Below are 12570 nucleotides of genomic sequence, written 5' to 3'. Positions count from 1 at the left end.
GTTTCAGAAACTGTTTTGGGCATTTGGGCCACATTGTAATTGGGCCTTTGTTTTTAGATTAGGTCTGGGGCTTTGAGTGTACTGGGCCCGAGCAAAAATGGACTATTACGATTACAACCTATACTAATGATGAAACATATGCTATAATATAATCACAAAACGACACCATTGAAAGGTTAAATACCTTTCATCATAACAAAAATCATGATGTAACGCAAAAACAAAATTAACTTCCTTCAGTTGTTTTGCCAAAAAGAAAAAAAAAATCCAACAGGTTGAGTCTTGAGACCAGCCAAACGGCGTCGTTCTTCTCTTTTCTCCTTTTTCCTTTTTAAGACTAAATAAAAAATTGTCCCAGGCAAAAGGGAAGGACTTTCAGTTGTCTAGTCTCCGAAAAAACATGGGAACTCTATCATATCTGTTCCCCCTCTCACTCTCTGCTGTCCCAAAACCTCTCAGTAACTTTGCCCCGAAAACCCGCCTTATTTTCTTTGCTGCTTCCACTTCAAAGCTTCGATCCAAAACAGTGGCCTTCGGGGGGAATCCACCCGACCCCAAACAGAAAGAATATCTATTCTTGGACGAAAACGGTGTCGTCGAAGACATGGATGGTTATCTTAACAACCTCTCTCTCGAGTACGAGTCAGTTTGGGACACGAAGTCTTCATGGTCAGCTTTTCTTATTATGTTACTTTTTCTTTTTCAATTGTCATTTTATAAATTTGGGTTTTTTTCTGGGTTGTTCTTTTTGTTACTGAGCGACAATTATTCCTAATAAGAAGCTGATCTTTATGTTTATTATCAAGGCTGCCATTGGTTTTGCATCTGTTCTTGTTTAGTCTGATGTTTCCCTTCCATTTGGTTGCTAGGTGTCAGCCATGGACGATTACCCTTACTGGATTGTTGGTGATTGCCTGTAGTTGGCTAATTTTACATTCACTTGTGGTCACAGCTTTTGCTACATTGGGGATATGCACATGGTGGTACATCTTTCTATATTCTTATCCTAAGGTGCACATTCTTGATTCTACTTGGAATTATAGTTTCTTTCCCTTGTCATCATATGAGCAAAAAATAAATAAATTAATTAAACTTTGTAGATATTTGGATAGCATGCAAGTTACTGACCAATTCTCTTGCAGTTGAACTAGAACAAAACATCTTTTAGAATCAAACCTATAAAGATTAAAGCCTGGTTAAGCCAAGATCTACTGACTACATCTTAGAAAAGAAGGGTTTTTTTTTAAATATGGAAATGCTATGGTTTTGACTTCTAAATCTGAGGCATCATTGGAAATTTGGCGGAGTTTACAAACAATGGGTTGCATGGACTTGTTAAGAGCTTTAGTCAAGCACGTTTATAACTACGTCGTTCTACTTGTCAGAGCTTTTATGTTTTGTTACGGGAAAACACGAAGAATTTAAACCTTTATTTTCATGTCAGGCTTATATGGAAATGATAGCCGAGCGACGAGAGAGGGTGGAGAATGGTGTAGAAGATACATTTGGAATGAGCAAGAATCAATGATTCCGCAGATTCTCTGCTTGTATGTACGGAGATGTTCCATTTATGATTTATTGAATCAAGGTGCTAGTTAACATCAAGCCCTAATCATTACTATTTTTTAAAATTTATTTTCTTAAGAAATCATGACATTAACAAGATTGAAATTGTTGTGATAAATAATAAATGTTTAGAAGTTTTTATACGACAATAAGAGAGAGCTCATAAACCAGAGAGGTATTGAGATGATGGTAAATGTGACAACTAACGAGGAGCAATTATAGGCTGACCAAAAGTAAAAATGGTTGGCTACAGCCTAGAAAGAGAATCGAAAGATTTATCCAATCCATTTCGCTTTGCCATCTACAAATTCCTTTCGGCAATTGGCGAAACAAACATTTCAACCAAGGCCACATTCCATACAAATTTCAACAGCAAGAGCTTGAGCGTGGACTGCCCTTGCCCGCTTCCATCATCTACTTATGTTTATAGCTGCTGTTGAAGTAGCGGGTACAAAGAGGGGGAACAAAAGGTCCCCAGAGGCTTTAGCCTTTTCTTTTATGATGATAACTAACTCAGTGAAGTAGAAGAAAGCACCCCCCCCCTTTCTTCCCCAACCGGGACATAGCAATCTGACCTTTTGGATATGTCAGCAGCATCGGATTATCATAAAGGACAATAAGGATGACATACTGCCGCTCACAATGCAATTCGTATTTTGTCCACCTCTTCAGCTTCCACCCTGAAAAAGCCTCCCTCCTGTTAGAAAATGCACACCTTGTCAAAACAAGACATTCATTCAATTTACAGGACATCACTATTTCTTATATCATTTTTTTTTGTATTCTTCAATACCCAGAAATTCTCCCTAATATCAAGAGTTACTCTGAGTCAACATCTAGCAGTTTTCAGTTTGATAGACAACTTTGTCAAGCATCAATACTCTTCTCATTGATAGGCAAACGTTGTCAACCATGATAATTTCAGAATATAAACCATTCCTAGTTGTCAACAAGCAAATCTATTAAATCTGTTGTTCATGAACATGGAAGCATCAATACTCTTCCCAATGGTGAGAAAGAAATATGAGAAGTATTTAGCAAAACTAAACAATCTATCAACTAGCTGGTTAATCATTTTCAAAATCTAAAGGAGGAGATTACCAATGCCAGTTATTTAGTGACAGCAAATTTCATGCCGCTTAGCATGGCAGTTCTTCTAGACAACCAGAAAATCCACCTCATCTGAGCTTTCCTCATAAATTACAAAACCCGAAACTTGATACTCCTCATTACCGCTACCCTGATCACTATTATAGCTGCTCTCTGATGAACTCATAAGCAATGAACCATCAGATGTATGACTACTCAGTTGGGATGGCAGACTGATTTCACTGTTAACATCACTATCAAACATGTGGTCTATGTCAATATAGCTGCAAGGACAAAGAAACCCAAGTCAAAATCAAATTTCATTTCCCAGCACCTTTCAAGTTATCTTAAAATATTTATTTCAGAACAAAAACACTAAGAATAATGAAGTAAACACTAAATTAGTTTAAGGATAGACCATACCATCCTTCTGATGGAAACTCGGCCAGCAAACAAATATTTGGTCTTACTTCCAAAACCTGCTTTAAGGGAATAATGCTGCAGAATACACAACATTAGATATTAGTAAAACATAAGGCAATATCAGCAGTTTAGCAGTCTCACAGAATTTATTTACCTCGAGTTGTAAGATCTCTGATACCAGTCACCTTCAGAAGCTAAACCTTCCCTATTAGATATGTCCTATGGGATGGAGGTCGTCAGAGTCAAAAGCAGATTCAGCATCAAAATGGATTATGGAAATGCTAGTCACCTATCAATTTCACTCACAAGATATCGAAGGAACTTAAAATCTCCTGCAAGAACTGCTGTCAAGAACCGAGCAACTTCCACCTGCACATGAGAAGTCAGACTGGAAAGAGACAGACTGAGACAGAGGGGAAGCTTCGCTCTAGGGGAAGAGGTAGGAGGTTAGGTTCAGACCTCACCTCTTTGAGATGCATGCAGTCCCTTAAAATTAAAACCTCTAGTAGATTCCCACCAAAGCCACTTCCTAAATTCCTGATTAAAAGTAGAAAAAAAATCTCATACTGCACAAAAGATAAGTTGCAAAAACAGGATGTAAAAGGATTTTCCTAGGTAGGGTTGAAAAGAGCTGCATGGACCTCAAAAATGTTCCACTGATCGAGTAAGAAGTTGAAAAATCAGCATATTTAAGTTTCCGGAATCCCTGCAAGTAATATGAAGGATTAAACTTCTCAATTTACATTCAGATCAAATTTATAACAAATATTTAAGACCACTGCTCATTGCAACATAATCAAATAGAATCACAACTCTACCAGGCATACAACACCCACTCGACCAGAACTCAAGATATTTATGCAACCCGACCCTTCCTAATACCTTCAAATCATTGAGATTAAATGTCAACCACAACTTAGCAACTTGGCCAAAAAAAAACTTAACAACATAAAACAAATGCATACCTTAACAAGAATGCGAACTTTATAATCATGAAGTTTAAAACCTCTCAGCGACAAATAAGAAATATTAGGACAATTGTTCACCAAATCCACACATGTAGGCGATTTCAAGCTGTCATCCCTTCCTGCATTATCATGACACTTTGAGCAAGTGTGTTAGAGCACTTAAAGACACACTCATGAAGAGAGTCCATACCTGTTTTAGAAGACTCGAAGAATAAACGCTCTATCAAGTGACAATTTGAGCTCACTGACATCAGAGTTTGCCTCAGCTCAACATGACTGCATCAGAAGGAGGGTGATTGAACAAATTTGAAGGTTAAACAAAGAAGAAAAAAAAAGAATCAGCTACTCTGCTAAAACACTACTGGTATCACAAATAATTGCAAAGCAAATTGCATTAAAACTAACAAAACACAAGGATCAGGCAAGAAGTACTTCTTTAATTAATACAGAATGTTACATTTAGTATTGATATCAGTATGCAGATTTATGTTTGTGCACATGGAAAATCAATCTTTTTGCGACTGTTTGTTCTTTGATTTGTCGTTCCATATTTTTCCATATGTAGGAACAACTTTAAAGTTGTAAGTTTTTACCGCTTGTTATATCATCCAGCTGCTATAGAGCCATACTGCATTCTCAAGCCAACAGAGAAGAAAGGAAAAGGCAAAATGGTAGGGCCGAGAAATGTAAAACTAGCTTAAATAGAGACACTTACAGGCCAACAATTTCCAAATCAAGTAAAGAAGGGCAAGCAGCTAATGCCACACAAAGTGATGCATTGTCCATTCTTTCAATATTGTAAAGATGCAACCTCCTCAAAAGAGTCCTTACAAATGAAAATACCAAATGATAAGAACAAAATGAACTTATTACATAAATCACATTCTAAACAAGAAGTCAATGCATTCAACCATACCCAGCGGCACCATTGTCCCCACTTAATGGGTATAAGCAGGACCTTGTAAGAATAGATGATTCCTTCCCTTGCCTGGTCTTTTTGTCGTTCCAAGAAAAGCTAGATACATCTACAGAATTCCTGATGCTATAAACCAATGGTTGGCAGGAACCAGGAGACGAAGTTGGGCCAGGTACAATTCCAAGCTTAAGAGATCTAAATAACCATTCAAAACATGGTAAGTAAGAATAAATATAGCAAAATAAACAACCACATCCAAATACAAATCAACTAGCTAATACTAAGTCACATTGATCTTTTTTCATAATATATAATATAAAGGAAATGGCAAGAACAACTTCTGAGTTACTAATTAATGAACTCTGTCAAAATATTTTCAATATGTCAAAGACCATTTTTTTTATAGAAAGTATGTGAAGACTGAAGATATTGAAAGCGATAACAACACTTTTTTGCAACGAAAAAGGTAACTTAAGTATTGGCTTAAGATCCTGTATTTATTACTTAATTTAAATGTTGAATTGTAATAGCGAAAAAATGGAAGGAAATCTTACCGGAACGATTTTCCCGCTCGTTGGATCATGGTGGAGACAACGGCATTATTAACCTTAGGCACGACAGTGGTGAGGTCAATATTGGCATAGCACAAAGGATCCATGGCACACTTGTTAAACATCGAACACGTTGCCGCGGCGTAACAAAGACTCTGCGAATCTAACATCGAAAACACCTGCAATAAAAAATCAAGAAAAATGGAAATCAAAGCCATCGATGAAAAAATGTGGAAGAAGATGGGATTTACCTTGATGGTGAGATCAGGAGGGAGGGCCCAGGCGATGGAGTTATGAAGCGAAGCACGTTTCCGAGCAGAGCGATTGGCGGCACGGAGGAGAAGGGAACCGAGATTGTGAGCACGATCGATCAGGAGAGACTGATCAGCGTCGGAAGGAGCAGATTCGAGGAGGCGGTCGAAGGAAAGGTCGAGGGAAACAGGAGGAGAGGAATCGGAGAGAGAAAGGAAAGAGAGGAGGAGGTTGTCCATTTGAGAGAAGAAAGAAGGAAGCATAGGGTTTTCGGCGGAAGAAGGGCAAGGGCGTTTGGCCATGGAACTTGTTGAAGGGTGGAGGAGGGTATCCATAGCGAGTGGTGGTGGATGTAGGGAAGAGAGAGAAAATAAAAGTGGAGTAGTGTTGGTGAATTTTTTTTTGAAGTTGATAGATTGAGCGGAGGGTAGGATTGGATGACACGCGGCGCTTTACGTGGGAGGATTTCTGGGTTATAATGTTTTTGGATGGTGGATGTACCACCGTACGTGTATTTATCATGGGTCAGACTATAAATGTTGAGGGGTCGGGTCGGGTTGATATCAGATCCAAGGTATATAAATTAAAATTTTAAGTTTAGATTTGGTGGGTTCAAAAAATAGGTTTATTTTTGTTTAAACCCAATCTAATTTAAGAAAGGTAAATTTGGGTTCGACCCGGTTCATCTCTATTTGATTTTTAATATTAGTTTTTATTTTAAAATAAAATTTTTAAAAAAATATATAATACACTAAATGCACTAAAAAAGGTTAAAATAAAAATTTTTTAACACATTAAAAAAACATTAAAAGATATTTATATTAAAAACGCTACCATAAATATAATAAATGTTTTATTATATTAAAAAACACAAATAAATATAATAAATATTTTATTGCATTAAATGTAATTTTTAAAATTTTATATTTTGGATTGGGTTATTTAGTTGGGTAAGTTTTTTTTTAGGTTTTGCGTAATGGGTTTAATTGTTACTGAATTAATGATTTAATATAAATATAAAAATATATAATTATTACTTAATAGATATAATTAATATAATTATTTTTATAACATAATATATTTGGGTCGAGATGAACTCAGGCCAAAAAAATCTTGCCCAATGCCCGACCTATATAGAAAATAGGCCTTAAAATTTACCCAAGCCCTTTTTTCAAGTGTCACACCCCGAAATGTTATGTTTAAGTTGGAATGGTGATTTTGGATACTAAGTTGAAAAACTTACAAATTGATTGGGCTCTAATGCAAATAAGAGGGATTTGTGAACTGGTTGTGGAAAGATTGGATTTCAACCACAGTTCGATTACATTTGAACTAGAAAGTTTCTTAGTAGGAGACATGATGATTATGGGTATGTACACTTGGTTGTTGAATTGATATCGGTGAAGGAAGTGCGGGAGTATTATATAAGAGAGAGACGTTGTTCTCCAGGCTATTATTTCATTTTTCTAATATTCCTTCATCTTCTTCTATGGTCTATTCTGGAAGAAAGAAGGGTTGAGGAGCATTATGAATTGAGGGAAGAGATTGAAGTGTGAGCCTAAGAAACTGGAAATTTTGTAAGTTGGTAAGTTTCCTAATCTCTCTGTATTAACGGATATAAGAAAAGGAAAGAAAGTTAAGGATTTCAGTTATCCATCAATTTTGTTCTTTTTGGATAAGATTGTGGATAATCATTTAAATGGCATTTGCTTGCAAACAAAGTATGGTTCTTATAATAATGAATTATCTTCGTTGGAAATTCTGAAATGGTTGATGTTTTGTAAGCCGGAGGCTCGGGTAGCAAGGGAAAAGTTAAGTAGATGAATTTGGCGTCAACCTTTAGGTGAGTTCCAAAACTCAGGCCTTAGATGGTTATTTATGTATTTTTAGTATTGTGTGTTGGGTATGTCTAAGTGAATGTTGTGTAAATGATGAGTTACTCTACAATTGAATATTGATACATGTTGTATAGATATGAAAATGCATAATTGGTTTTAAGTTTAACCACGTTGAATAGATGAAACGTTTGGCGTAATGTGTGTTGTGCATAAACAATAGTATCGGTTGATTGCTTGTGTATGAAATGCATGAGCATGAATTATGCGGAGTTGTGGAGGTTTCTTAATGTGTGATTAGGATGGGAGGAGTAACGGAGAAAGAGAATATGATATGTTATAAGTTTTTCCTCTAGCGTGGCATGTGAATGCAAACTGAGATTGGTGAATGACCTCGTCTTTGTGGGGGAACACTTATGTGTTCAAATTAACAAGGAGGATTTACGGAGGTTTGGGCAAACTGTACGGAGAAAGTTGCACACTAGTATATGAAAGACCTTTACGGGTAGTATATGAAAGCCCTTTAAGGGTGGTAAAAGACTCTGTGATGTAACACCCATTACTCGGTTCGATCGCCAAACCCGAGCTATGGAATGTTATAGTCACAACTGGAACAGAACGCATCCAATTCACAACGATTTTCAAATAAACATGGAATACTTCATAAATACAAAATTAATACTCAAATTAAACATAAATCATACAATCAAAGCGAATTCAATTCATAAACACCAAATACAACATTTCCAAGGCCTTATACGAGCTTACATATGCTCCAGTATCACCCAAAATTCAACTATGACTAATTTGCAACATTCCCAAAATTACAGATCAATTATATCATAAATAAATCCTTCAAATAATCATTCATGTCATAGACACTCAAGTATTATGATATATAATTAGATTCGAGTCTTATTCGAACTTACGAAAGCTCTCAAGTTAATCCGAGCACAAATAAAGATAAAATTGAAACATTTTTTTAAAGATAAAGACAAGCATGAAAAATAGATGTTACACGGCCGTGTACCCAGGCCATGTAACTCTCTGTGACTGTGTGGCACAAAAACAACCATGCCCTACAGTAGTCACATGGCTATGTAGCTAAGCCGTGTAACAAAGGAGGACCATGTGGATCAAAATTTTAATATTTTACAAACTGCACATGGTCGTGCCTTCAGCCTGTGTATCTCACACGATCGTGTGGCCACCCGTGTGGTACCAATGTAACACCCCCTACTCGTATCTGTTGTCAGAATAGGGCACGAGGCATTACCGGAGTTTACTGAACATTTTCAATAATTCTAAGTCATTTATTATTCATATTCTGAAAATAATCATAACGCCCCTCTATTGGGCCCTAGAAGCTCAAAACATTCATTAAGAACCTACTGGAATTAAACCGGAATCATAGGGAATTTTTCGCAAAATTCTAAATATATATATAGATTTTATTTTTTTTTTATTTCCGAATTAGATGCAAGATTCATACGGGTGTATCACATAACAAATATTTTCATAAGAAATTGCATAACTGAAACCTTTTCACTCTTTCATAAGCTCAATTATATTTTTATCTAAGCATTTACCATTCCAATGCACCTTATAATTAAACATATTACCATTCAACAGTAATTTGGCACTTGCCTAAACTTCAAGCAACAACATGGCTAGCGTACTTTAATATTGACAAACTTATTTTCTCGCCATGTCTCACTTAAATTTATTACTCGTCTTAATACACATAATTTTCCTTGTATCAACGTATCAAAGATAGTCTCATACTTACATGTCATGATACATATCATTTTCTTGTTGTTTCTTCTTAAATATAAATCATTCAATTCATTATGACAATATTTCATGAACCATAATTTTTTTTAAGTTCAATGTATATTTATTCCAGTAGCAGTTCATAATCTTGAATATGCATAATTATCAAGCAAGTTTCACATACATGTATTTTCCATATCATATTTCAGTATATCAAATAATTATCATTTCTATATATTTCAAGTTTAATTTCATGATTTTAAGTACTTATCATTTTCTATTTTTATCCCGTTGAATTTCTCAGAATTTCGATGGATTTTCAGGGGTAAACTTTAGTGTACAAATTCGGGTTCGTTAATTCATATTCATGTGCGCACATTTTCCAATTCAGAGAGCACACTCCCGCGAACCTCATTTCTTACAGCGGGATTACGAGTCTAGGCTAAATCCCCTGTAATATAAACTCATAGAGTATTGTCGGGATTACCAGTCTAGGCTAAATCCCCTGCAATGACAATTACTCTAATGAGCTTAGATCTGAATTACCAGTCCAGGCTAAATTCAAACCCTAATTCGGATTACCCGTCCGGGCTAAATCCATTTTCCACATATTCTTCGGGAGGACTATATCAGGATAGGATCACCCGTCCAGGCTAGATCCTTTTTACCGTCAATTCCTTTTCAGAGATCCATCGAATTTTCCTTCCATTCAACCGGGATTTCTTCCCCTTTTTATCAAATATATTAATGTTTCATAAATTTTCATACAATAAACTTTCAATCATATTCACATCAATAACATACAATTGAAGCATTTAAGATATAATTCAAGTTACACAAACTTACCGGGCTAAATTGTAGAACTACCAAAATTCAGGGACATTTTGGTAATTTTCTATTCTCTTCGAATTTCCATCCAATCTTGATCTAAATTAATATTTCATTCAATTTATTTATTTAAATAATAAAATAATTCATTTAATGCAATTTGGTCATTTTTGAAATTTTTACAAAATTACCCTTAAAATTTTACTTTTATTTAATTTAGTCCCTAAACCTAAAACATGTAAATTAGCTATTTTAAAATAAACTCATATTAGCTGAATATTCACATATATTTTTTCTCCTCCTCCACTCCATTCCACATCCTTGATATATACATAATACCACTATTATCTTGTTTACTCATAACAAGTTGTTCACTTGAGTCATAGTTACTAAATTAATTATATATTAAGCTACCAAACTCCGAATTAAGAACCGAAAATTTTCTCTGAAACTATACCCACATATATTATTACCATAAAATTTTTAGAATTTTTGGTTTAGCCAATAAGTACAGTTTATTCTTTAAAGTTTCCCCTTTTCACTGTTTGACAGTTCCAACCCCTCTTCACTAAAAATTAATTATCTCTTTGTACAGAATTCAGATGATGTTCCCATTTGTTTCTATTGAAAATAGACTCATTTAAGGATTTTAAACATATAAATTATAACCTATAATTATTTTTTTACAATTTTTAATGATTTTTTCAAGTTAGAACAAGGGAACCCGAATTCATTCTGACCTTGTCTCACAAAATTTATTATATCTCATGATTTATAATTCCATTACTTACACCGTTTCTTCTATGAGAAACTAGACTCAATAAGTTTTATTTCCATATTTTATTCATACTCTAATTCGATTTTAAAAATTTATGGTGATTTTTCAAAGTTAACCTACTGCTGCTGTCCAAAGCTGTTTTAGTGCAAAATGTTGATTACTAGGTGTATAACTCCCTTATTCCCTTTCTCTATAATATTTCCCATCACTTTCACTTATTTCTCTTCACTAATATATCAAGAACATAAGACCTTATATAAGAAAACTCTACTGTAACATTATTTCTATGCTTTTTCAAGAATATCAAACTTAAAAATATATTGAAATCTTGATGTTCTTACATTGTGCTATTGATTTCAATCTTTAACTTGATTTTCTCTCTCCTCCAGCTTCTATTTCTTGAATCTAACTTAATATTCTAGCTCCCCATTGTCTTATTGTTATTCTTCTCTCTTGGAAGCTATGGAAATTCATTTGATTTCTAGGTGAAAATGGTAAATTTTTGGTGGAAGGATCAAATTGTAAAGAAAGCAAAACTTTTTTTCTTCTCCTCTCTTCTCACGTTAGTTGCATGGAAATATGGTGGAATGGATGATTCTTCATCTTCCTTTTCTGATATATACTAAATAAAATACTAATAAAATAATAAAATATCATTTAAAAATCAAATTAAAATATTAACAAACTAATACTTATTTATTTAATATAAAATATCTCTAACATCATCATTATCTTCTAGATTTATCTCTCTTCTAATTTACCATTTTACCCTTTATAATCTTTAAAATTCCATCATTGAGTCATCACTTAATTTGGTAAAATTGCAATTTAGTCCTCAAAATTCTCTAGCTTTTCAATTTGGTCCTAATTCATCCATTTTCCTTAATTTCTAGATTATTCCACCCTTAAAATATTTATACTATTGGTCCTTCAACTTTTTCATACTTACACTTTAACCCCTCAAATTTTGAGTATTTACTCTTGGGTAACAAAACTTTTCTCACTTTTGCAATTTAATCCTTTCTTAAATTAATATGTCATAATATACTTCCCAATGTTGTCATAACTCAAAATTCTTCTTTTTGTCACTTTATTTCCTTACTATATCAAAGATAATATCTTACTGTAAAAATTTTCGGGGTATTACAACCAAATAGATCATAAAGTGTTTGCTTCAAAATCAATTTTCGAAGTAACTTTAAAACACATTTTGGCAATTCAAAAACCTTTTCAAAACATTTCAAAATCAAACCAAAACATACATATATCAATCCCCTAATTCACCAACCAGTATGCCTTAATGGCACCATCACAAATCAATGATGTCCAAAACATTCCAATTCATTCAACTTAATTAATATCATTTATGCTATTCACTTCACATTACTCAACCTTCTCATGTATGCAAAATATTCATTTATCATCCACAACCAACACCAGTTATCATGTCATATTGGCACCAAGTAACCCCTGAACAAGAACACTTTAGATCATATAAATCAACTTCCAAATATACCTCATTTAGTACACAAATGGCATCTCCATTTCTACCTTCTACATTATTGAAATCATGCACACATTCCTTATCCAT

The 12570-nt window shown here is 34.3% G+C and overlaps 2 protein-coding genes across 3 annotated transcripts; one reads left to right on the top strand and one right to left on the bottom strand.

Annotated features, from left to right (window-relative positions):
- Positions 1 to 211: 211 nt before the first annotated feature.
- On the top strand, positions 212 to 1605 carry LOC107924331 (uncharacterized). Its single transcript, XM_016854725.2, has 3 exons — positions 212 to 669; positions 870 to 1011; positions 1445 to 1605. The coding sequence occupies exons 1-3, from the start codon at positions 401 to 403 to the stop codon at positions 1526 to 1528; spliced, it is 495 nt and encodes a 164-aa protein (XP_016710214.1). The 5' UTR covers positions 212 to 400; the 3' UTR covers positions 1529 to 1605.
- A 117-nt stretch (positions 1606 to 1722) lies between these two features.
- Positions 1723 to 6246, bottom strand: LOC107924329 (F-box protein At4g02760). 2 transcript variants are annotated; one of them, XM_016854724.2, is made up of 13 exons: positions 5765 to 6246; positions 5517 to 5692; positions 4963 to 5157; positions 4762 to 4872; positions 4237 to 4322; positions 4044 to 4165; positions 3720 to 3784; positions 3543 to 3615; positions 3385 to 3447; positions 3233 to 3297; positions 3079 to 3153; positions 2668 to 2939; positions 1723 to 2246 (listed from the first exon to the last, which is right to left on the bottom strand). In XM_016854724.2, the coding sequence occupies exons 1-12, from the start codon at positions 6098 to 6100 to the stop codon at positions 2723 to 2725; spliced, it is 1584 nt and encodes a 527-aa protein (XP_016710213.1). In that variant the 5' UTR covers positions 6101 to 6246; the 3' UTR covers positions 1723 to 2246; positions 2668 to 2722. The 2 variants fall into 2 exon arrangements, with proteins under 2 accessions (XP_016710213.1, XP_016710212.1); XM_016854723.2 differs by having other exon boundaries at positions 1723 to 2263; positions 5765 to 6245.
- Between the last annotated feature and the right edge of the window lie 6324 nt (positions 6247 to 12570).

The sequence above is a fragment of the Gossypium hirsutum genome, chromosome D11, assembly GCF_007990345.1.
Source record: "Gossypium hirsutum isolate 1008001.06 chromosome D11, Gossypium_hirsutum_v2.1, whole genome shotgun sequence".
Lineage (NCBI taxonomy): Eukaryota > Viridiplantae > Streptophyta > Magnoliopsida > Malvales > Malvaceae > Gossypium > Gossypium hirsutum.
The sequence above is the reverse complement of the archived record's forward strand: the minus strand, read 5'-3'. Positions and strand labels throughout refer to the sequence as shown.